The sequence below is a fragment of the Chiloscyllium punctatum genome, chromosome 32 (genome assembly GCF_047496795.1).
Source record: "Chiloscyllium punctatum isolate Juve2018m chromosome 32, sChiPun1.3, whole genome shotgun sequence".
Lineage (NCBI taxonomy): Eukaryota > Metazoa > Chordata > Chondrichthyes > Orectolobiformes > Hemiscylliidae > Chiloscyllium > Chiloscyllium punctatum.
Window position 1 is genome coordinate 43,489,852 of NC_092770.1, and position 26,418 is coordinate 43,516,269.

The following is a 26,418-nucleotide window of genomic DNA, read 5'->3' on the forward strand; positions in this document are numbered from 1 at the left end:
TTCTGAGATTGATCAGCTGTGGGCGGAGTGGGACCGCGCAGGCGCACTGCGGCTCCGTGGGCCGGGCTGTGGGTGTGCGGCTGCGCAGACTGTCGGGTAGGTGACAAATAATCGGCGCAAAAAAGACAGCCGAGAGGAGGTGAAGTAAGAAACCCGGGAGAGTGGGGAGCCCGGCTCCGGCTCCGGGTCAGGGCCCAGGCCCCAGGCCCCAGGCCCCAGGCCCCAGGCCTGGTTTCCAGCAGACATTAGGATCATTGGGGCCGGCTGCCTATCCAGGGGGTCAGTGAGCATCATTTGCTTCAGCAGTGTTTGTCACCCTGAGACTGACAGCCCTGACTGGGCAACTTGGAACCTGAGCCGAGCCGAGCCGAGCCCACCCGCGGGGGGGCACCTAGCATTGCTTTCTCTCCTCTAACCTGACTACACGCCCTTTGCCCAGCCTGTCCCTACAGCAACCCCTGTCCCTGTCCCTGTGCCTGGCCCTTTCCCTGCACCCACTGTGCGCCTGGCCTTGTCCCTGAATCCACTGCGTGCCCAGCAAGGTCCTGCTCTCACCCTGTGCCCAGCCTGTCCCCTGTGTACCTAGCTCAGGCTTGCACTAGGCCCTATGCAGGACTTGTGCCCACCTGGCACAGGCCATGTCTAATAAGACTAATTGGCTAGCATAGATCTGTCCATTTTTTAGCATGACGTGCAACATCTGCGCAATTTATATGTTCCACAGACTAAAAACGTGTGGTAAAAGATCTGTATCTATTAATGGATTCATGGGTGTAGCCTTACACTTTGTGCCATTCCATTAGATTCCTGTAGTATTCAATGGGTTTTGTGGATGTATGTATGCTCATTGCATTTGTATGTAGTAAGCATGATATATACCAAGATACTTCATGCAGCGATGTGACCTCGATAGTAAGGCAGGTTTGTATTGATACTGGGTTGGGGCTACAGAATTGTATTCTGATTGGGTGTGTCTGTGTTAGTATTGAGTGGGATTTGTGAGGGATGGTGTAGATGGATATGAAATTTATGTGGTTTATGTTGTAACTTGACTAGTGGAAAGACAAAATTTTTAATCAACCTGTTCAGATATGTTGTTATACACCTCTGAAGCAGGTAGGACTTGAATGCAGGCCACATGACTGAGGTAGGGATACTATCACAGTCCAAGTGTCTTCGAAACTGTATGCTGAAGTTCATATATTATCTTTACTTTAATATTCTCTTGCTTTTCATAGTGGGACTAGATGGATACTTCTGCAGCAAAAACCTTCTGGGGTCAGATAAACCAGGAGATAGCTTCAGGTAAATTCCTGCTTTTGTCATAACAGTATGAAATAACTACCTTATTTTCTCTACAGTGCAGTATCTGAATGTTTTTCTTTCTTTGGTATTACAATTGATTGCACAGTGAGAAGGTGAGTAAATACAGAAGAATCTATTATATGACTGTTCAGAATGGTGTGATTTTTTAAAAAATGGCATTTGGTCATTGAGCTATGATCAATTAATTGTCTCTAGCTCATAAGTGAAGGAAGTTAGTGATGTTCAGAAGTGCAGAGTCCACATCATGACAGTACAAACATTTGAATTATACAGATTTTACATAATCAAACCTCTGATTCCAGAATGGTCAGGTTTGTAAAGTAGGACTAGAAATTCTGTCTTGTTGGATTTGTGGGTTGGAGGTGAACATTATTACTAATTACATTTGGCAGTGGTATTGAATTGGTGTCTTTCCTTTTAATGGAAGGAAATGTCTTTGTTACATATGCGTTTAAGTATTAATTCCTGCAATTTTGATGAAATGAACTTCTGTTGAGAGAATGCTACATCTGCAGTTAATCTCAGGCCACAATTGCTGATTAATAACATTGTCTATTTTTAAGCATGAATGACATCAACCTGAGCCCTGTGGGGATGGATCAACTGAATGCTTCATCTGTTAGCAGCACCTTACCTGTCACAGGAAGTCACTTGGGCATGGGTTCACCCACCCACAACCCTCTCCCAGCTCCAGGTATGAAAAGCTGATGTAAACCGAAAAACTTCAGGTTGCAATAGCTGATATTTCCCACTAGCTAACGGACAGCTGACTACACATTCTGTTAACCAGTCACCCATCAATCTCTTAGAGTGCCAGTTGCATTTTCCTTGTTTAGGATTACTACTACTTATAAGTGTCTCATAAAGCTTTTGAGATCATCTTCCTAGATGTACTTGCCTTACCAAATGCATAAAAGTCTAAACCTTTGTTGGGATTAGCAATCGCAAGCACATACATGCACGCACACACTCCTTGCTGACAGCACCAGTTTGGGAATTTGTGGATGATCAGTACTATTTTAGAACCTCAATACTGTTTTCATTCAAATTTTGTCAGCCTTTTTGGACCGTTAGATTCCTATGGTCTTAAACCTATTATCGAGATTGTAAGAGTTTTGCCTGTAAAATTACTGTGCCTTAGGGGTCTCGCTAATTTAACTTGCATTTGGATTTGGCTTTTATTGAAATCTAAGTTGAAGTTTAGAATGGATTGAAGAAGGGTCACTGAGCCTGAAACGTTGACTCTGATTTGTCTCCACAGATGCTGCCAGACCTGCTGAGTTTCTCCAGCAAATACTGTTTTTGTTTCAGATTTCCAGCATTTGCTGTTCTTTGATTTAGTTTTAAGAAAAGTGGAAATTATAGTCTTAGGTTTTGTTATTGAGAAGTTTTTGGAACTAAGGAAGGAGCAGCAGAAATTTAAAAGATTGTAGTAGAATCAGGCAGAACATGGATTTGTTAAAAGAAGGTATTTCAGCATGGCTTCCAGTATACCAAGCCGGGTGTTTGGCTGTCAGAGGAACAGTGTATTTAATGACAAAGACCTCAAACTGACACCAAGCTCATCGTCTGCTAAGCAGCAGTGTTACCAGCCCTCCTTTGAAGACATGGACAGTGCAGGGCAGACATCCATTCAGTGATATTTCATTGAAATCCTGGAAATCTGCTAGGACGATGGGTTCTGGTATCAGTATGCTGTCTTAATCCAACATCCCCAGTATCAAGGCACTGATTACAGTCAATTATCTGGGTTGAACAGGATACGTAGACTGATACGTACAGTATTTACAAAATAAGCTGTTTACTGTGAGCTCCATTGTGGCAAGAAGTTATCAGGAGAGCAGAGGAAATACTTTAAGGACATCCTCAAAGCTTCCATTAAACAAATGCAATATCTCCACTGACTCATAGGAATCTCGAGTTCAAGACTGCTCAATCCGAAGAACCATCTTGAGTGTCTTTACAGGCCCAGATGGAACCCAAGCTCAAATAGTAGAAGATGTGTTTGAAAACTGCAGAACCCACCTGCACACTTCAGCAAACAACACCTGCCCAACCTGTGGCAGGGTTTGCTGATCCAGTATTGAACTGTTTCATCACTTGAGAACGCACATTACGGGAGTAGAAGAAAGTCTTCCTTGATACTCAGGGACTGACTAACAGAAGACGAGAATGAAAGGGAAATCATGTTTGACAAATTTAATAGAGTTCTTTGAGGATGCAAGAGGGTGAATAAGGGGGAACTAATAGATGTGTATTTGGATTTTGAAGAAGCATAAGTTTACTACATAATCTAAGATATTAGCATGGATGGAGGTGCATAACTAACAATAGACAGAAACCCTGGATAAATGGATCATTTTCAACCTATCAAACTGGAACTAGTAGAGGGCATCAGTGATGTGACCTCAACTATTCACAATCTATATTAATGGATAAAGGCACCAACTGCAAATTTGCTGGTGATACAAACATAAGAAAGCAAGTTGCGACGATGATAATAAGACTCTTCAATGGATAGGTTGTTAGTGGGTAAAAAATATCACATGAAGTGTAATGTGTGTGAACTTGTCAACTTTGACAAGAAGAATAGAAATGTAGTACATTACTACTTAAATTTTTTTAAAAATCATAGAACTGTGTTACAGATGGATGTGGAAATCTTGGAACAAAAGTTTTAGTATGCAGCTGCAACAAATTATCCAGAAGGCAAATAGAATGTTGCCATTTATTGTGAGGGGAATGGAATATGGAAGTAGGATAGTTTTGCTACATTTATACACAGTACTGGTGAGGTGATCTTATTTAGACATATCAGATTCTGAGAGGCCATTATGGGATGGATGCTACAAGATTGTTTCCTCTCTTGGGGGAATCCAGAACCGGTCTCCCATTTAACAGAGATTAGATGAAATTTCTCTTGGAGGTTTGTTAATCTTTGCTGTTTCTGAAAGAAATTTCCAATGAAGGCTGTATGTATATTATTCCAATGTGGGCATCACTTCCAAAGCCAGGATTGTTTCTAATCCCTAACTTCTTTGAACCGAATGGTCTTCTAGGACACTTCCTTGGGCATTTAAGAATGAACCACACAATGTGGGTCTAGAATCACATGTATGCCAGACCAAGGAAGGAGAGTAGATTTCCTTCCCTAAAGGAAATGAGGGAACAGATTGGGTATTAGTATAAAATTTCATGATTATCATTATTGAGACTGGCTTTTATGTCTATTTATATTTTAGATTTATTAATTAATTGAATTTTCCCCCTTTCAAGGCTGAGTTAGATTGTCGATCTACAAGGAAGTTGAGTAATGGGGATAGGCTAGAAAATAGGATTAAAGCCACAATCAGATCAGTCATGCTGTTATTGAGTTGCAGAGAAGAAGTGAAAGGCAAAATGGTCTGCTCCTATTTTTCTTTCTCATGACCTTCCCATTATCAGATGGATGACTGTGGAGAAAATAAATTCATCTATCTTTGCTAGGTTGTAGGCTGCAAATGATGGTTTTGATACCGCAGCTGAGTAGAAAGTTGGTTGGAAGAATGGCACTTGAAACTGGGCAGTAGAAAAACAAGATATTAAATAAGAAGCAAAGGTGGAAGGTGAGATTCTAAACCAAGTGACAGTACCAGAGGAGTAAGAGGACAGACTAAGTTCTAGTTAGGTTATTAGAGTAAGTGGTAAGTGAACAATAAATTACATTTCAACAGTCATAGAAGACTCCACCAGATACAGATAGGTAATTTGATTTTCTCAGGTTTCTTAATTTATCACATTTTGATGCATTGTAATGAGAATACTTTGATGTCTTTGATTTCAGCTAATTGTTGAAAAGCTCATGCAAATTCACATTACTGCATGTAATTCGTATAGGGCAAAATCATAGTCAGGGTCACCGTATAATCGAACATGCCAAATTATTTTCCAAATTGTTTAGCAAATTTACTGGTATTTAAGGATCTTGCTTTCTATAAAAACCATATAGTTATGTTCTGAATATACTATCAGAGTGCATCAAATATGCACAAGAATTGTATATATGATTATTAGGAGGGACAGCAATCTACTGCTTATAATATCCTGCTAATGATGCAATTTCTTTTACATTGTTGAGACCAAATGTATACTGGGTGACTGCTTTGTGGAGCACCACCCTTTTTGTCTGTAGGAATGATCTAGGCCTTCTAGTTGCTTGCCATTTCAATAAACCACTTTGCTATTATTGCTAACATTTCTGTCCTGGGCTGGCTGCAAATTTCCAACAAGGTGCAACTTCAGTTTGAAGAACAACACCATCTGAAAGTGACTGCCTTATGTCTGTCCTCCATTTTTCTTACATTCTCTCTTCCCCATTGTCCAAAAGCCTTATGTTCTTTGTGACTTGCCTATTTTGCTCTTCATAGGAAAATCCATTCTCTCTCTTTCACACCCATTTTAAATTTCTTTCTCTTCACCATTATTAACAACTCCTTTCTCTTTTGCACTAGGCATATCCACCATCTTCCACCTTGCTTCTCTGTCTCTGTCAAAAGTATTAAAAAATGATCCATCATTTCAGTTCTGAAGAAGTCATATCCCCTGACTTGAAATATTAACTCTTTCTATCTCGGACCGACTGAGTTTTTCCACTATTCTTTGTGCTTGTAGCAGTTAACTTTTACTTATTTGAGCAAAACATAATGTGCTGTGCAGCATATATGAAAGATGTTTGGTATATGCTTGAATACTTCATTTGACTTCTTGGTGTTTAAATTACAGGAATGCCAGTGGCAATACCGAACCTTAGTCCTTCCTTAGGCTCCCTCCCGTCAGCTCTTTCATTAATGCTTCCAATGAGTATTGGAGAACGTGGAGTAATGTGCAGTATTCCAGAGCGGAATTATACTTTGCCACCTCCTCCATATCCACATTTGGAGAACAGCTACTTTCGGCACATTCTCCCGGGTGAGTAAAGATCTCGCAACAACAGGGAACTGTTTAGTGTTTGCTTTCTTCCAAAGTTCTAAACATCTTGCCAGAAATGTATTGTGTATTCCTTCAATACATGCCCAACATTTGGGCAATTGAACAACAAAAGGATTCAGGTTGTTGTCACTTTGCATATTCACATTGAGATGAAAAGCTCTGTTCCTGCCCAAGAAGTGGTGTTAACACTCCACATTCTGCTATTCTCTTCTTGTACCTTGCCTCGAAAGTGAAGAGAGGTATAATGTTTTAATATGAAATTAATGTTTATTACTTTATCATTAATTTACACTTGTTATTTACTGTAGGTATTTTGTCTTACTTGGCTGACAGACCACCTCCCCAGTACATCCATTCTAGCGCTATCAGTGTGGATGGAAACCCTGCACTGCCTGTTTCTAGCAACCCACCTACCCTTGATCATTATGAACCTAATGGTGCTGTGGGCTTGGAGTCAAGCATCGTTTCCATTGACTCAAGACATGTAGGCACTCACAACTCCCAGAATCTGCATCAGAGCAACAACCAGGAAGTTCCACTGAATGCTAACATCTCCATGGAAACAGTTTCTAGAGTTAATAGTCCCATCGCGACAGAAGGGATGAGTGAAGATTTGACTATGAATGGTGTAACAGGAAAGCCACAGGCATTGTCTTCTAGCTCCAGAAACCATGAAACAATAACTGTGGACTCCGTGGGGAATAATTTGGAAGCAGAGGCCGTAGGGCAGAATACAATAATTCCAATACATGCTAATGCAATAGAGTTACCAGTTGTCATGGAACCAGAACAAATAACTGGTCGGGTAAACAACATGCCAGAGAATTCTCTGAGTGACTCCATCCATGCTGCTACAATAAACCCAAATCCAGTAGGAGTGGCACTTTCATCTTCTCACTCACTGCCTTCACTTGAGCCAGTGTCTCTTCATGGATCCAGTGTGGGACTGGACAGAGTTTCTGTTTCCACTATTACAACAGAGGTCTCCATGAGGACCAACCAGGTAGATGGGTCCTCAGAAAACCTTTCATTTGTGTCAGGATCTCTACAAATGGAGGATTCCAGCTCCAATAAAGAGAATCTGGCAGATTCCTTTACGATTTGTAAGTAATGATTGTTTGTTAACATTAATATTTATAGAATGAAACTTTTTACTTTTTGAGTACTGAAGATAAAATGTCTCTTTGTTAACATACTGCATGACTGATGTTCTCTAAGGCTTTATAGATAAAAACAGAGTAAAGCAGTTAATTTCAGCCTATTTCTAATGCCTATTTCACCCAGTGGTACCACTTTTGGGTTGATTTGAGGCTGCACCAGCAACTATCACAGTAATATTGCTGCAAAAATGCTGTACACTCATGGACAAGCACCAGATTGGTCCAGGTGTATCTCTGGCCTATTGGCTTGCACCTATTTACTCCAAGTTTATTTGCTTCCATTGTCCTGCCTTGTCTTGCTATTTAGCACAACACAAAACCAGGAAGGTTGTTATGTTTATCAGCAGTCCTCATCAGAGCAGGGAAGATAGCCTCAGGGGTCATGGTGCACTAAATCAAGGTCATGCTTCAGTACCAGTCCAGGATTTAGACACGGTCGGTCAATCAGTGACAGTCAAGAGTAAGGAGCCGAATGTTGGGCAGCCCACCACCCATCTAGACTCTTTGTCTCATGGGACTACTTTCTTCATGAAATGAGAGAGAGAGGCAGTTTTTTTTTCTTTTTTGAAGCGGAGAAATTTCCTGTTTATTTTTTTTTTCTCTTTTTTTTTCTTTATTTACCCTCACACTACCACCTAACTGCAGTAGTGCTTATTTTACCCCAGCACCCATGGTGTGTGTGTGTAGGTGTGAGACACAGTGAAGGACACAAAGTGCACGAATCTTTATTCAATTTCCACCACCAGGAAGATATGAAAAACACCCAAGTGGCTAGTGACAAGCACTGCCCTTCAAATCAAAGGGCAATGCTGTGTGATCAAAAAGGTGAGGGGGAGGGTAGGGACTAAATCAAAATAGAGTTGGAGGGAGAAATGATGCACTCCATTCCCTGCGGCGCCCACCTCTCCCTGAACAGCTCCAGGGTGTTGGTGGACACCGCGTGCTCCTTCTCCAAGGACACCCGGGCTCTAACGTAACCGTGGAAGAGGGGCAGGCAGTCGGCCCTAACGACCCCCTCCACGGCCCGCTGCCTGGACCTGTTGATGGCCAGTTTGGCTAGGCCCAAGAGGCAGTTATTAAAGGAGTTGAAAGAGGGAGGCACAGCTGCTATTTTGGGTGTAGATGGAGGAAGTGTTCTGAGTGAATGAGTCAGCAGCACAGAGGCCATGCAGTGTATTGTGGCCCTGGACCAAGGAGGTCCAAACAGGAGCAGGAAATATTAAAGGGAATGTAGGTGACAGCAAGTGAGGGAAGATATTGCAAGCAATAGTGAGAATGGTACAGCAGGAGTTTTGGTGGGAGCTAGGTAAGAAGCTGAGATAATAAGTTTTAGTTATCAAAGAGTCAGATGTGGCACTGATGCAGGCTGAGTGGAGAATGTCATTGACATTCTTCCTACACTACTGTTCATTCCTCCAGACAGCTGAGACTGCACTGTCCTGGGTGGCAACCTCTGACCAGGCAGGTATTGTGTGATGTTGTGGCCTCCATTGCTATTTTTGCAGGTGGAGATCTCCTCACATCTGCCCTATCTCATCCAGCAGAACATCCAAGCCAATCCGTAAAGTGGAGCACAAGTTTGCCCTGTCTGCTATATCTGGGCAGAAACTGTGTAGGGCAGCTCCAAAGTCATTGTGCTTGTGCAGGTGCACAATGGACTTCTGAAGTGATGCAGACATAAGATATGCTAGTGTTTCAATAGATATCCAGAGATTAGCGAATCATTCTGGCAAATGGTAAGATGGGGATAGAATTGAATGAGTGTGGTAGATAATTAATGATGCACTTTTGATAAGATAGTGAGAAATCTCACTGGGATTTGTAACAACAATCCCTCCAAAAGGCGTGATGCAAATCAGACTTCGCCAAAAAAAACATTCAGCCAACTGTATAACTGGTAGTTGAAACCGTGAATTTTATTTTGGTTTGATACTCTTTACTATAGTACTTACATTGGTTGAGTTGATCCATTGTTAATTTGTTTTATTTAGCTTTTGGAAATGTGAAATCTGCCCGTTCATTCAGAAACCAAAGCGCTGTTTTCAATAAGTGTCACAAGCTGATGACTCATAGTCAGAGAGCTCATATTGTCATCATATGGCAATCTTCCTTAAATTTTGGATATGTTTGTTCAATGGCAGAAAATATTTTCTAATAATGCTTCAGCTGCTTTTACATTATAGCCTGGATCTTAAGAGGCTGAGCGGGGTGGCACATTGGCTCAGTAGTTAGCACTGCTGCCTCACAGCACCAGGGTCCCAGGTTCGATTCCAGCCTTGGGTGATTGTCTGTGTGGAGTTTGCATGTTCTCCCCATGTCTGCGTGGATTTCCTCCGGGTGCTCCGGTTTCCTCCCAAAGTCCAAAAGATGTGAGAGTCAGGTGAATTGGCCATGCTAAATTGTCCATAGTGTTAGGTGCATTAGTCAGAGGGAAATGGGTCTGGATGGGTTACTCTTTGGAGGGTCGCTGTGGACTTGTTGGGCTGAAGGGCCTATTTCCACACTGTAGGGAATCTAATCTAATTACACCATTCTCCTGAACTTATTTTGCAGGCCTTCTAAAAATTGGCCACACTGTGGGATTCACCATTGTTTTCAAATGTAGACTAGGTATCACATTTTAATCACCACCAGAATGCAGCCTTTTCACCAGCTGTTTTTTTAAAAAATCTATTATATTTATCTTGATGGCTGCAGATTGTACCAGACCTGGGAGCTGACAGGTGAATTCTAATGTAAAAGCAGCTTCAACAGCCAGTGATGAAAATGTACATTTTTTGATATAGAAGTTTGTTTTTTTTACTATCTTTCAGGGTGTACTGTATGTGACCGTGCTTATCCTGCTGACTGTCCTGAACATGGGGCAGTAACTTTTATACCAGACACACCAGTCAGCAGCCGAGCCCGACTGTCAATTCCAAAACAGCTAAGCCTCAGACAGTCCATCACGGGAGAAGATGTTGGTAGGCAGATGTTGGTTTCATCTCATTGTATAGTCTACCTATTTAGAGAGGGAAGTTATTATCTTAAGGATTATTTTGAGAACCTTCTGGAATAGCTTAGACTGAAAACTCATTGTGTTGGCTACAGTGGAATTAAACTTAAACTGTCTGCTGTGCTTTTAATTTCCCGAAATGTGTTTCTGTCTTTGTTTACTTTGAAAAGGTTTGATTTTCCTTTAGTTTTAATGGATATCCTTCGTGTGGCATAATTTTAAAATGTGTCTTCTTTAGGGTCCTCTGACATGCCCTAAATCTAATTGTAGCCTCATGTAGATATTTTCTAATCAACCTGTCAAAAATGCTATTAAACACATCTGGAGCATGTGGAATTTAAACCCAGGATCTGCTGGTCCAAATTATGGACATTACCACTGCACCACAAGTTCTCCTTGTACCCCATTTATATGGTCCAAAATAATTACCCCTTTCTAAAGCCAAACAAATGGCACTTCCATCTAAATGACCAATCACAGCTGTTCCTTCCCTCCATCCTGCCCCTTCCATGGCAAATTTGTGCCTACTAACTTAATTGGTGCTGCCTCCTAGTTCTGTAGCCCTCTCAACCAAACAACCTGCACCCACCCCATTGGAATCAGAAAACCTACTGGCAGGTCTAATAATGTTTGATCATTCAATTTGCCCAAATGCATCTGTTGACCCAGACTGCCTCAGTTACTGGATCTCTTTGCAGACTCTGCCGCAGCCTTATTCACTGGGTCTGATCTCTGGCAGGTGTGTGGAGTCAAGAAACAATTCCCATACGCACTTGTTTTGGACCTCTGATTGGAGAAGAGATTAACTTGTTGGAAGTTGCTGATTGGACAAACAAAAGCAACACTAATATCTGGAAGGTTAGTATGACTGATATATATCATAAAATCAAACCTTGTACTTGAGTTTTTAATACTATTTTAACTCTAGATAGTAGAGGGTGCAGGGTGAATGGAAAGGAACACAATAACATGCCCAACAGAGTCTTGTGTGAATGCATTAGCCACTGGGATATGCAACTAATTGGAAATGTAGTTGTATCCAGTTGAATATATGACTCATTATAAACTAAGTAATACAGACAGTTGTTTAACATGTGATCTCAGTTAAGCAAGGCCCGTGCGCACGTACCACATCTTGCACATTCACTGAATTAACTAGGAAAGAAAATCAGATCACAGTGCTTTTATGATTTGACTTATTATAGATCTTTGTTTACCTAGCTCATAAAATGCTGAAATCTGTTGGCAGATTAGCAGAACGCACTCTGAGGCAGTTCTCTTGAAGATCTGTTGTACTCTCGTCAGACCATCTGATTTGAGCACTGCAGTCATTTCATGAACTGAGGCACATGGGAAACAATAAGGGACAAAACAAAATAAAGCTTGATGCCTGGAACCATTTGATAGCAATTCTAGAATGGTCTGGTGTTAAAAAAAAACCTCTTCATTTAAATGTGATGAGTTCGGGGAATTTCAAAAGTTTAGGGAATCATAAACATCTGGACAAGGATGCGATAGATGGACTGAATGCTCCTCATTTAGATATCTATCGCAATATAGATATTGTAATACCGTTTTGTGGCAGTTTGAGAATTGTAATACAAGTAGTTCTTTGAAGGTATAATCCCATAACTATATAAAAATAGCACTTAGTGTTGGCAATGCAATCATATTACAACCAACACATGGTTTTAAAAGTTCATGCTTTAGCAACACCATTCCCTATTTGTCAATCACGTTACAGACAGTTTGAGTGAGGATCGGTGCTGGGTCCTCTACGTTTAGTCATTTACATAAATGATTTGGATGCAAACACAATAGGTACAGTTAGTAAGTTTGCAGATGACACCAAAATTGGAGGTGTAGTGGACAGCGAAGAGGGTTACCTCAGATTACACAGGATCTTGACCAGATGGGCCAATGGGCTGAGAAGTGGCAGATGGAGTTTAATTCAGATAAATGCGAAGTGCTACATTTTGGGAAAGTAAATCTTAGCAGGACTTATACACTTAATGGCAAGGTCCTGGGGGGTGTTGCTGAACAAAGAGACCTTGGAGTGCAGGTTCATAGCTCCTTGAAAGTAGAGTTGCAGATAGATAGGAGAGTTAAGAAGGCATTTGGTATGCTTTCCTTTATTGGTCAGAGTATTGAGTACAGGAGTTGGGAGGTCATGTTGAGGCTGTACAGGACATTGGTTAAGCTACTTTTGGAATACTGCGTGCAATTCTGGTTTCCTTCCTATTGGAAAGATGTTGTGAAACTTGAAAGGGTTCAGAAAAGATTTACAAGGATGTTGCCAGGGTTGGAGGATTTGAGCTATAGGGAGAGGCTGAACGGGCTGGGGCTATTTTCTTTGGAGCGTCTGAGGCTGAGGGGTGACCTTATAGAGGTTTACAAAATTGAGGGGCATGGATAGGGTAAATAGGCAAAGTCTTTTCCCTGGGGTCGGGGAGTCCACAACTAGAGGGCATAGGTTAGGGTAAGAAGGGAAAGATATAAAAGAGACCTAAGGGGCAACATTTTCACACAGGGTGGCACGTGTATGGAACGAGCTGTCAGGGGAAGTGGTGGAGGCTGGTACAATTGCAACATTTAAGAGGCATTTGGATGGATATATGAATAGGAAGGGCTTGGAGGTATATGGGCTGGATGCTGGCAGGTGGGACTAGATTGGGTTGGGATATCTGGTCAGGATGAACGGGTTGAACTGAAAGGTCTGTTTCCATGCTGTATATTTCTATGAAATGCGCGTGTAAGCAGAATGACCTGCGCTGTAGTATATTTTAGATTAGATTACTTAGTGTGGAAACAGGCCCTTTGGCCCAACAAGTCCACACCGCCCCGCCGAAGCGTAACCCACCCATACCCCTACATCTACATCTACCCCTTACCTAACACTACGGGCAATTTAGCATAGCCAATCTTTATTATGAATCTTTATTAGACTAATTTCCTCTTAACATTTTCAAGTCTCCTTCTTTATCTATTTCCTGTTACAGTCCCAAAGTATTTTACCATATGATGGAATTGTGTTTGTTTTTTTAATTCAGATATTTTGCAATTATGTTTTGGAATTTCTGATAGTGACAGCAGATGAGAACATCTGTAACTGGATGATGTTTGTACACAGAGCAAGGTGAGTACATTGTAAGGATATATGCAATGTAGATATCACAAAAGATAAAATACTGACAGCAGGTTACAGCTTGCTTGTGCAAAACTCATAAGTTTATTGCTCATCTGCTTAAATTATATTTAGCAAAGAAAATGTTCCATTCTCAACATTATTTGCATAGATCTCCTGCTAATATGCTACAAAAAGGCCAAACATTAGTGCCTGCTTATTCTGCCAGTGTGATGAAAGTGGTGATTTGGACGGTTTTTAAAACTTACAATATTTAAGTCTGTAACAATTATTACATCTCCTGTAGGACACGGGAGGAGCAAAACCTAGTAGCCTATCCTCACAATGGGAAGATTTATTTCTGTACATCCAAAGAGATTCCTCCTAACCATGAGCTACTTTTTTACTATACCAGGGACTATGCAAGGCAACTTGGTAAGTGGTACTCTCAGTCTTCCCATTAATTTGTTTTAAATTTAGTTAATTACTCTGGATAATTCAAAATGCAATAACTAGACGTTATTATCTGTGCTCTGTAGCAAGGCTGAAATCTCTTCATTTGGTCCCTTATCAGGCTTCTCAGGACAGTGTAATGGGATTGCATGGAACGTGGTTGTATATATTTTCTAATCTACTCATTCAGAGATAGTATTACATACCTCTGGAGTATATGGGACTTGAACCTGGGTCACCTGGCTCAGAGGCAGGGACACTACCACTGTGTCACAAGAGCCCTATGGAGTGTGATTATATACACTTGGATATCCAAAAAGCAAGTGATCTAGGAGTCAGCAGCTATTTTGTCTGTGTTCCTACTCAAAAAATCTGCATGAGTAGAAACTGAGGATTGATTTTCAAAGTCTCTAGACTGAAGACAGAGAAAGTGTGGGCAAGACTTGTATGTTTAAAAATATTTACTGTCCATCTATTCTGATTTGTTTTGTGTTCAGTATGCTGTTTCCTCTTAATTTGTTAATCTTTATTTTCTGTCTCAGTTCATACCAAAGCTAGGAAATTCAACTTAAGTACAATTGCAAAACCTGAAACATGATTATGTCAACATTTGTTACTGACTACTTGCCTTTGTTGCATGGGTCTCTAGCAATTAGAAATCAATACTGTCTTCACAATTCTGATTCTCTTTGAAATGTCTACTTGAGTTATAAAGCCATCTATTAAATTCATTTGTGAAAATGTATGCTATTGTATGGAGATTCCTTTTTTATGTGCTCTACTACTTCAAGAAGTTCAGATATGTGTGCATTGTGGGAGACCAGTACCTGGAGTTGTTATCTTCAATTGGTTTGCTGTAATTTAAGGTGGCAGTAAGAGTTAAAAAGTTCTTTCTCCTTTCCCTAAAATTTGGCAAATGGAGTGTAATCTAGGAAAGTGTAAGGATTATTGCTGTAGTTGGAAGAGTGTTGAGTAGAAATTTAATTAAATGAAGAGAGACTGCAGACTATTGTAGTCGAGATCTGGGTCTCATTGTATATGAATGACAAAAAGTAACCATGCAGCTTCGGCAAGTAACTAGGAAGGCAAATGGAATCTTGGTCTTTATTGCAAAGAGATAAAGCACGGAAATGGCAAAGTCCTGCTAAACTGTCCCAGGCACTGGTGAAACCACACCAAAGTACTGCCTGCACTTTTACTCCTCTTATTTCAGGGGTATACTTTGGTGGAGACAATTCAGAGAAAGGATTCTGGATTAGTGGTGCTGGAAGAGCACAGCAGTTGAGGCAGCATCCAAGGAGCTTCGAAATCGACGTTTCTGGCAAAAGCCCTTCCTCATGAATAAAGGCAGTGAGCCTGAAGCGTGGAGAGATAAGCTAGAGGAGGGTGGGGGTGGGGAGAAAGTAGCATAGAGTACAATGGGTGAGGGGATGAAGGTGATAGGTCAAGGAGGAGAGGGTGGAGTGGATAGGTGGAAAAGGAGATAGGCAGGTAGGACAAGTAATGGGGACAGTGCTGAGCTGGAAGTTTGGAACTATGGTGAAGTGGGGGAAGGGGAAATGAGGAAACTGTTGAAGTCCACATTGATGCCCTGGGGTTGAAGTGTTCCAAGGCGGAAGATGAGGCGTTCTTCCTCCAGGCGCCTGGTGGTGAGGGAGCAGCGGTGAAGGAGGCCCAGACCTTCATGTCCTCGACAGAGTGGGAGGGGGAGTTGAAATGTTGGGCCACAGGGCGGTGTGGTTGATTGGTGCGGGTGTCCTGGAGATGTTCCCTAAAGCGATCTGCTAGGAGGCGCCCAGTCTCCCCAATATAGAGGAGACCGTTATTGTATTTGTTGCTTCCGATGCGGTCTCCTCTACATTGGGGAGACTGGGCGTCTCCTAGCAGAGCGCTTTAGGGAACATCTCCAGGACACCCGTACTAATCAACCACACCGCCCTGTGGCCCAACATTTCAACTCCCCCTCCCACTCTCTGCCGAGGACATGGAGGTCCTGGGCCTCCTTCACCGCCGCTCCCTCACCACCAGACGCCTGGAGGAAGAACGCCTCATCTTCCGTCTTGGAACACTTCAACCCCATGGCATCAATGTGGACTTCAACAGTTTCCTCATTTCCTCCCCCCCCCCCCCACCCCCCCTCACCCTAGTTCCAAACTTCCAGCTCAGCACTGTTCCCATGACTTGTCCGGACTTGCCCTACCTGCCTATCTCCTTTTTCACCTATCCACTCCACCCTATCCTCCCTGACCTCTCACCTTCATCCCCTCCCCCACTCACCCATTGTACTCTATGCTACTTTCTCCCCACCCTCACCCTCCTCTAGCTTATCTCTCCACGCTTCAGGCTCACTGCCTTTATTCATGAGGAAGGGCTTTTGCCAGAAACGTCGATTTCGAAGCTACTTGGATGCTGCCTCAACTGCTGTGCTCTTCCAGCACTACTAGTCCAGAATCTGGTTTCTAGCATCTACAGTCATTGTTTTAACTTTCTCTGAATTGTAGAGGTAAACTACTGAAATTAATGGGTTTTCTTACCATGTAATGTTGACCATGTTGATATTTACTCAGTAGGCTATTGAAGAACAAGAGGTGAACTTTTCAAAATAAAAAGATTTTGAAGGAGCTTTGTGCAGTAAATGCTGAGAAGGTGGTTTTTGGGGGAAATCTAGAAATAGGATTCCCAGTTTAAATATACCGAGTCTTCCATTTAAGTTGATAAAGATTTCTTATCAGAGGGTAGTTAGCTTTCAAAAATTCTCTATTCCAGAGATCTATGGAGGCTGGGTAATTGAATATCATTGAAGACTTAGTTCAATAGATAATTGCACTGACAAGAGACCTACAACTGCAGTTATTTCTTGTTGTAGAATCCTACCATGTGAAAACAGGCCCTTCAGCCCACAAGTCCATACTGACCCATTCCTCTCCCATCCCATATTTACCCCTGAGTAATGCCCTTAACCTACATATCCCTGAACACTATGGGGAATTTAGCATGGCCAATTCACCTAATCTACACATCTTTGGACTATGGGAGGAAACCGGAGCACCTAGAGGAAACACAGACATGTGCAAACTCCAAACAGACTGGCACCCAAGGCTGGAATTGAACCTGGGTCCCTGGCGCTGTGAGACTGCAGTGCTAGCCACTGAGCCACGGTGTCCTACCTTATGTATTGTTACAGAAACATTCATTGCATCTATAGGTCTATTTCAGAACTTGATATGTACCCACTGACCAATTGAGGAATAGAATGTGTATCTTTGTGTATATATTTTGTTGAAGGAGTTCCAGAGCATCCAAATGTACACATGTGTCACTGTGGCAAGGCATATGGTACATACAGTGAGCTGAAGTCACATCTGAGCAGTCATGGACAGAGTCGGGAAAGGAAGTGGAAGTGTTCCATCTGTCCAAGAGCATTCACCTCTTCTACCAAATTAAATGTTCACATGATGGGACACATGGGGATGAAACCACACAAGTGTGAGTTCTGCAGCAAGGCTTTCAGTGACCCCAGCAATCTCCGAACTCACCTGAAAATTCACACAGGTAAGCTTACAATATTCAGTTTTTGCTAAATATACCTCTGAGCAGTGTATCATAGAGTTATACAGTGCAGAAACAGATCCTTTGGTCCAACTCATCTGTGCCAACTGGATATCCTAATCTGATCTTGTCTTATTTGCTAGCATTTGGCCCATTTCCCTCTAAAACTTTTCCTATTCATATACCCATCCAGAAATCTTTAAAATGTTGTAATTGCACCTGTCTCCAGCACCTCCTCTGGCAACTGATTTCAGATGCGCATCACCTTCTGTGTGAAAAGGTTACCCCTCGGGTCCCTTTTAAATCTTGCCCCCCTCACTTTAAACCTATGCCCTCTAGTTTTGGACTCCCCTCCCCTTGGAAGAAGACCTTGGCTATTCACCCTATCCAAGGTCATGATTTTATAAATCTCTAGAAGGTCAGCCCTCAGCCTCCAACACGCCAGGGAAAATTTCCTCAGCCTATTCAGCCCCTCCATATAACCTCCTGTCCTTGCAAAGTTCTTGTAAATCTTTTCTGAATATTTTCAAATTTAACAACATTTTTCTTATACCAGGGAGACAAGAATTGAACACAGTATTCTAAAACTGGCCTCACCAATGTCCTGTACAGCTTCAACATGACATCCCAATCCCTATAATTAATGTACTGACCAATGAAGACAAGTATGTCAACTGCCTTCTTCACCATCCTGTCTACCTTTGACTCCACTTTCAAGAAACTATATACCTGGACCCCTAGGTCTTTGTTCAGCAACACTCCCCAGGGACCTACCATTAATTGTAAAAGTCCTGCCTTATCAAAATGCAACACCTCATTCTTACCTAAATTAAACTGCACCTGCCACTCCTTGGCTCATTTGATCAAGATCCCATTGTACTTTGAGATTCACTGTCCACTACACCACCAATTTTGGTGTCATCTGCAAACTTCCTATCTTCACATTCAAATCGTTTATAATGATGAAAAGCAGTGGACCCAGCATCGATCCTTGCGACATGCCACTGGTACAGGCCTCCAATCCTAAAACAATCCTCTACCACCACCCTCTGTCTCCTACTTCAAGCCAATTTTGTATCCATTTGGCTAGCTCCCCGGTTTCCACGTGATCTAACCTTGCTAACCAGTCTACCATGCAGAACCTTGTCAAATGCCTGAGATAACATTTACTAGTCTGCCTTCAGCAATCTTCTTTGAGAACTCTTCAAAAAAACTCAATCAAGTTCGTGTGACATGATTTCCCATGCACAAAGCTATGTTGACTATCCCTAACCAGTCCTTACCTTTCCAAATACATGTCAAAAAGCGTGGTGCTGGAAAAGCACAGCCAGTCAGGCAGCAACTGAGGAGCATAAGCTCTTCATTATCAGGTATAAGCTCGGAACATCGACTCTGATTCTCGGATGCTGCCTGATCGGCTGTGCTTTTCCAGCACCACACTTTTTGACATGTATTTGGAAAGGCAAGGACTGGTTAGGGATAGTCAACCTCCAGCATCTGCAGTCCTCACTTTCTCCTCCTTTCCAAATACATGTAAATTCTGTCCCTCAGAATCCCCTCCAACAACGTACTTGCCACTGATGTCAGGCTCACTGGTCTATAGTTCCATAGTTCCCTAGTTTTTCCTTACTACCTTTCTTAAACAAAGGCACTACATTAGCAACCCTCCACTTTTCTGGCACTCTCCCTATTCTCTTCAGGAACTGTATTTCGAATACATTAAGCATTTTTTGCAATACGTTTCCGTTACTAGAACAATAAAAGCACAAAGATTAAGTATATTTGTCTGATTTTTACTACTAAAAAAATCCAGTACTTCATGATGCTATTGAACTTAATGTGTAGGTTGAAAGAATCTGAATTTTTTTACGTAAATATAAGCCCACTCTCTGTAACTGAGACAAACTTTAGCCGGGAATCTGGTGCTAAATACAGGTATTTCTGGTATAATGCGCACTTCATCAACGTGAATTGGCTATAACACAGTTGACGAAATGTAGATGCCATTTGGATAATGCGAACTTTCTGCTGAACGGGTATAGCAAGTTTCTATAGCGATTTTCTACAGGGTACTGTAAGCAGAGTGGCAAGTTTTCTTAGGAGCTGCTCATTTAAACACAGGCTGTTTCTCTCTCACATTAGCCTGTAGAGCTTTTCCGCAGCAAGTTTAGATGCAAAATAGGCATAGCTAGATGAGTAGGGAATAGTGAGATTGTGAGGCTCACTCTGCCTGACCTCTGACTCATTAAGGTTGGGGGAAAGAGGTTACAAGGGAGAAATTGCCTCAAGGGAATGTGGAGGAGACAGACCAAATGGGACTTCAGGGAGGAGTTGTGTGCTGTAGAGTAGTTTGGGGAAATAGCCCAGAAGTCATGAGATGACATCTAAAGGATATTGATAAATTGATGGGAGCTGATGGATAATTGGCAGATGAAGTTTGTTGCAGAAAAATGTGAAGTGATAGTATAAACTAAAGGATATACAGAAGACAGACACCTGGCCATGTAAATCATAAAAGGTGACAAGACAGGTAGAGCTGTTAAAGCATACAGTATTTTGCAGTTCCTTATTGAGGCATAGCATGGAAGAGCAGGAAAGTGAAAATAAACTTTTATAGGACACTATTAGATCTTAGCTGGAGCATTGTGTCGAGTTCTGGGTGCCATATTATAGGAAAGATGTAAATGCATCACTGAGACTCCAGGAGAGGTTCATGAGAATGATTCCAGGGATGTAACATTTATGTTATGAGGAACGGTTGGAGAATTTGAGACTGAGAATTTGGTATTCCTTGGAGAGGAAAAGACTAAGAGGAGATTTGATAGGTGCTTTCAAAATGATGAACTCCCTGTACAGAGTAGACAGAAAAGAAAACTGCTGCTGCTTGTAACAGGTCAAAATCCTGGAACAACTATCATAACAATATTGGGTGTTTTGACATAAGAACAGTATTAGGATATTAATGCAAATAAATGTAAAGCAGTGAATTAGCCGGTTTTAAAAATATATATGCATATGTTTACATTTGCTTTCAGGTCAGAAAAACTACCGCTGTGAAATGTGTGACAAGTCTTTTACTCAGAAGGCTCACCTGGCCTCTCACATGATAATCCACACAGGAGAGAAGAACCTGAAATGTGATTATTGTGAGAAAATGTTCATGCGGCGGCAGGACCTACGGCAGCACATGTTGACCCATACACAGTAAGTCATCCATTAGCTGTTCGGGCTCTTTTGTTTTCTTGTTAGTACGGAGTATTTGCTAAGTTTATTTGCAGAATCTAGTGTGTCAATCCAACTATAAATACATACCTCATTGAATATAATCCCCTTTTTCAGCATTGCTGTAAGGTTGGAGCATTGGAAAATGCTGGCCAACAAATGCAATATTTATGCTCGAAAGTGTCAAAAGTCATATGGAAACCAAATTGAGACTCACAAAGCTAACATATTACAACACAAATGTTTAACACTGCCCAGATAAATTAAGTATAGTCTCATTCTATGCAGTTAAAAATCTCACAACACCAGGTTGTAGTCTAACAGATTTGTTTGGAAGGACAAGCTTTCAGAGCGCTGCTCCTCCATCAGGTACCTCGCAAAGAAGCAGTGCTCTGAAATCTTGTCCTTCCAAATAAACTTGTTGGACTATAACCTTGTGTTGTGTGATTTTTAACTTTGTCCACACCAGTCCAACACCGGCACCTCCACATCTTCCTATGTACATAGTATTGATATGAAATGAGCCCCTTGCACAACCACATTTTCTAATTCAGAGTTTTAACTGAACAATTTGCATGATACAAAATTAAAAATATTAAAATGTGATGTTAGTAGTAATGGAAGGTTTAATGGAATGAGTCATCTTCCAATTAATGTCTTCTCTCTGACAGAATTATGCACACATTATTAAGTAATCATAGCTGGATCAATTAACTAATTGGGCAAAGTGGGTACTGCAGATGCTGGAGATTAGAGTCAAGTCACAGCAGGTTAGGCAGCATCTGAGGAGCAGGAAAAACGATGTTTCGGGCAAAAGCCTGATAAAGGGCCTTTGCCCAAAACGTCTATTTTCCTGCTCCTCAATTCTCCATTGTTACATTTTAAGATGATTGCAAATGCAGTTACATTCACTGAACCCAATAACAACCGTATAAGTAAATGGCTTTTAATTAGTGACATGAACAACAAGAAGCTTATCAACATACCGATCGTATTAGCAGTGTGGGACTGACTCTTGTCATTTCACTGGTCTTCCTGTGGCCCTGCCAATTAGTCCACTTATCTATCAATCAGCATTCTCCTGTCATACAGTCTCAATGTTTGATTTCTCTCTACACTAGTATTTCTTGTGAATTGTCCTGAGAGATGAAAAACTTTCTCTTCAGCAATACTCAAGTTCTGCACTATCAAATGACTGGTTACATTTTCAATTATTTGTAAGAAAAAAAGCAATGGCTGGTGAATTCCTAGTTTATTCCCTATATTTAACTTGTCAAAGAAATAATATAAACAGTCAGCTTAAAGCAGAGATGGGGACAAAAAATCCATACTAAAGGAGTAAACAGCAGAACAGCTAAAAAAGTGAGAAACATAATATTGTGCAGTCAGAATGGATTTTAGAAGGGAAAATCTTGTTTGAGCTACCTTATTGAACTGTTTGAGGAGATAATAAACAGTAGTAGATGTTATTTATCTGGATTTTCAAAAGGCCTTGGTTCCGATGTTCCATCATAGGCTAATGAATAGAGTATTAGAATGGGGAGTAAGGGAACAAGTGTCAGAATGAATTGCTAGCTGGCTTCAAGAGTGGGAGTAAAAATGTATTTATTCAGTGGCAGAAGATGGGAAGTGATGTTTCACAAGGATCAGTGCTAGGATGACTACTGTCCCCAATTTTTATTAAGGATTTGGACTTTAAAATCAAAAAACAAAATTTCTATATTTACAATGACACCAGATTTGGGAGGATGGTTATTAGTGCAGAGCATTTCTACAGATTATGAGGACAACAATAAGATTGCAGAGTAGACTAATGAAGTTCCACACAAATGTAAGGTGGCACATTTTGGTAGGGAGAATAGTACGGTCACATTATTTGGAAAGTGCAAATATAGATTAGGTAGAAGAACAAATGGATCCATTAGTAACTAAACGTTGCACCACAGATTAGCAAGGCCTTTGTTTGACTTATTTACTAAGTGCTTTATTTCTAGAAGGATGGAAATGGAACAAAAAGTTGCATCTGCATTAAATCTGCATTGAACTTTGATTGCACTGTATTTGGGAAGGCTGCTGTTTCGGTTGCATTATTTAAAAAATTGATATAATGGCATTTTGAGGGTTCAAAGGTTTTTTTGTTGTTATTTCACAAGACTTAGGCGTCATTAGCAAGGCCTTCCCAAGTTGCCCTTGAGAAGTGGTGATGGACTGCCTTCTTGAACCATCACAGTCCATTGGGTGAATTTAGATTTTAAAAAGTGGAGTCTGATTTCTGGGCTGTATATTCTCTAACAATGTAAGTCTGTTTAGCAGCAAGCAACAAAGAGTTCTAGCATTGTTATAAGACTCTGGGGGAACTGTCTTGATCTTAAAAGATCCCATGGTTGTATTTAATGTGGAGAAAGTGAGGACTGCAGATGCTGGAGATCAGAGCTGAAAATGTGTTGCTGGAAAATCGCAGCAGGTCAGGCAGCATCAAATGAGCAGGAGAATCAATGTTTTGGGCATGAGCCCTTCTTCAGGATCTTTTACGTGAACTGAACATATGGACTTTATTTAATGTTTCATCCAAAATATAACGTGACTGAGCAATATTTCTTCAATAGTGTACAGATGTCAGCCTAGATTATATAGTCAAATCATTGGAATGGTCCTGAATTAAATCTCTGTCTGAGCCAAAACTGATAGCATACTAGGATCATCTCAAAAACCGTAAATTAATGTCACCACGTTTCTTGACTAGAATGGGCCAGTGTAGCTTTGAATGCACTTAAAGCATTACTGCTCATTCGTGTAAGTTGCCATAAATTGTAATGAAGAAAAAAAACTGTTAAACTATGTTTAGACATTGAGAAAGATTAGGGGTTAAGGATCTGTGACTTCAATATTATAACACCATACATGGTACCTACCAAAAATAAGCATTGAATTTTAATTAACACCTTCTCTAAAATAATTCTTTTTACGCTTTTGTACAGAGAGAGGCAAATCAAGTGTCCAAACTGTGACAAACTCTTCTGGAGGACAACACACTTAAAGAAACATCTCAATTCACATGAAGGAAGAAGGGATTTCATCTGTGAGAAGTGTTCGAAGGCATACTTAACAAAGTATCACTTAACTAGACACTTAAAGATCTGCAAAGGTTCCAAGACATGCCTGCCCATGCAAGATCTGGAGGAAGAGGATGAGGATGTAGATAGTGAGGATGAAGAACTCTTGCAGTCTGGTAGAGGGACCTGCCAGTTGAACAATGACAATTACACCACAGAAGAGGGTGGGCAGTAGGAGTTGCAAAATATTTCGGATGTGACTGCCCTATTGAGCAAGACCACCTTCATGGATTGAGTGCAGAGCTTTCATAATCTAATGAACAACATGCAAATGGATTCCTTATAGAAGATCACAGCAGCTCCCCTGAACCAAATATTGCAGAAATGTAAATAATGGAGCACATTAAGCAAGAGTAGATGAGCACAGAGCAGTGAGGCACCATTAAAAGGAGTATCAGGGACGTGAATCAGACACGTACTGAATATGAAGCTAGGTCTTAATTCTAAATTGGTCAATTCTTACTCAGGATCAGTCCAAACATATAGATTTTATGAGGTGTATCTTTTCATTTCTATAAAATCATACAAGTATCTTGGAGATTGACCTGCAATATGATTATTAACCAGAACTAGTCTGCTGATGTGAGTTTTAAGAACATAACAATCTGTCACCCTGAGAAAGGGAGACACTCATTTACCTGAATTGCTGTTCTAGGAGAAGCATGGCTCCTTGCTGCCCACAATTAATAATATCAAGGATTGGTGAGAAGTTTGGTTAACATGCAAAATAAATCAATGCACTTGTAACCTTGCTTCAAAGTGTTAAGCATAAACTGAGTTCAAAGTGTGCATCTTAAATCTTACTCTACAGTGCTTAGTCCAGTGTGAATCAATCTAGTGGAAGAACAAGTGTGCACCTATTGTATATCAGTATTCAGCAGGTATCTTCTAATGGACCTGATTATCTAGACAAAATAGAAATTAATTTTTCATCTGAAACGGTTTTGTGAATGCATGGAGGATGCTACAATGCACATTGGAAGATAATTGACTTTTTGTAGCAAGTGAGATAATTCACATGTTTTGCGAACTGGAAATGAACAGTGAAGGCAAAGTTCAAGTAGACTGTAAAATATTTCAAACTTGTGTTGCTGCCTCACACCAATGTAGTTCTTGTGACTCTCCAATGGCATAGGAAAAAACATACGCAGGTAGGCAACAAACAAGATGTTTGTTTTTGGCCAAAAGGACAATGCTGACCTGTGTTTAGCTGTAATATATTGTACATCTTTTGGTAATATATTTTCCTTATGTTCCATTCAAAGTAATACTAAAAAGATGAATTAAAATTATGATGGTTTTATCTTAAAAGACAAAAGATATAGTCTCATTTCAAATTTAAGAAATCAATTTTTACAATATTTCACAAAAAAGCCAGATAAACCACTCTGTTTTGATACTAGTCAGAGAAATGTACAGCACGCAAGAAAACCCTTCAGTCCAACTCGTTCACGCCGACCAGATATCCCAACCCAAATCTAGTCCCACCTGCCAGCACCTGGCCCATATCCCTCCAAATCCTTCCTATTCATATACCTATCCAGATGTCTTTTAAATGTTACAATTGTACTAGCCTCCACTTCCTCTGGCAGCTCATTCCATATACATACCACCCTCTGTGTGAAAAAATTGTCCCTTGGTCACCCCTCAGCCTCTGACATTCCAGGGAAAGCAGCGCCATCCATTCAACAGCTCGCTCTAGCTCAAATCCTCCAACTCTGGCAACATCCTTGTAAATCTTTTCTGAACCCTTTCAAGTTTCACAACATCTTTCCAATCAGAAAGGAGACCAGTACTAGAAGTCTTTTATTCCGTGCACTCCTTGTTGAGCCACCTACTCAACTGAAGTCATTAACCATGTGGGGAACTGTACAAGGAATATAAATTTGAGTGTTAGTCATAGAGATGTACAGCACGGAAACAGACCCTTTAGTCCAACTCTACCAGATATCCCAACCCAAATCTAGTCCCACCTGCCAGCACTTGGCCCATATCCCTTTAAATCCTTCCTATTCATATACCCATCCAGATGCCTTTTTAAATGCTGCAATTGTTCTAGCCTCACCACTTCCTCTGGCTGCTCATTCTACACACGCATCACCCTCTATGTGAAAGAGTTGCTCCTTATATCCATTTTATAGCTTTCCACTCTCACCCTAAACCTATGCCCTCCAGTTATGGACACCCCACCCCAGGGAAAATACTTTGTCTATTTATCCTATCCATGCCCCTCATGATTTTATAAACCTCTATGAGGTCACTCCTCAGCCTGATGCTCCAGAGAAAACAGCCCCAGCCTATTCAGCCTCTCCCTATAGCTCAAATCCTCCAACCCTGGCAACTTCCTTGTCCATCTTTTCTGAACCCTTTCAAGGAGACCAGAATTGAATGCAATATTCCAACAGTGGCCTAACCAATGTCCTGTACAGCCACAACATGACCTCCCAATCCTATACTCAGTACTCTGACCAATAAAGGAAAACATACCAAACACATTCTTCACTATCC

General features: G+C 41.0%; 1 protein-coding gene across 4 annotated transcripts; it reads left to right on the forward strand.

The window, feature by feature from the left end:
• Window positions 1–77: 77 nt before the first annotated feature.
• On the forward strand, window positions 78–25,216 carry prdm4 (PR domain containing 4). 4 transcript variants are annotated; one of them, XM_072552204.1, is made up of 12 exons: window positions 78–96; window positions 1,239–1,305; window positions 1,890–2,020; window positions 6,088–6,273; window positions 6,603–7,397; window positions 10,268–10,417; window positions 11,189–11,307; window positions 13,500–13,585; window positions 13,881–14,008; window positions 17,312–17,578; window positions 20,611–20,779; window positions 23,776–25,216. In XM_072552204.1, the coding sequence occupies exons 3-12, from the start codon at window positions 1,891–1,893 to the stop codon at window positions 24,083–24,085; spliced, it is 2,340 nt and encodes a 779-aa protein (XP_072408305.1). In that variant the 5' UTR covers window positions 78–96; window positions 1,239–1,305; window position 1,890; the 3' UTR covers window positions 24,086–25,216. The 4 variants fall into 4 exon arrangements, with proteins under 4 accessions (XP_072408305.1, XP_072408306.1, XP_072408303.1 ...); XM_072552205.1 differs by lacking the exon at window positions 78–96 and adding an exon at window positions 161–279; XM_072552202.1 differs by lacking the exon at window positions 78–96 and adding an exon at window positions 166–921.
• Window positions 25,217–26,418: the final 1,202 nt, after the last annotated feature.

Bases quoted from the DNA above. Each gene is read 5' to 3' on its own strand.
- prdm4 (XM_072552202.1), top strand. From the start codon at position 891: ATGCAGCGATGTGACCTCGATAGTAAGGCAG. The intron at 6,274-6,602 runs GTGAGTAAAGAT...TATTTACTGTAG, and splicing joins CTTTCGGCACATTCTCCCGG to GTATTTTGTCTTACTTGGCT. The intron at 20,780-23,775 runs GTAAGTCATCCA...GCTTTTGTACAG, and splicing joins CACATGTTGACCCATACACA to AGAGAGGCAAATCAAGTGTC.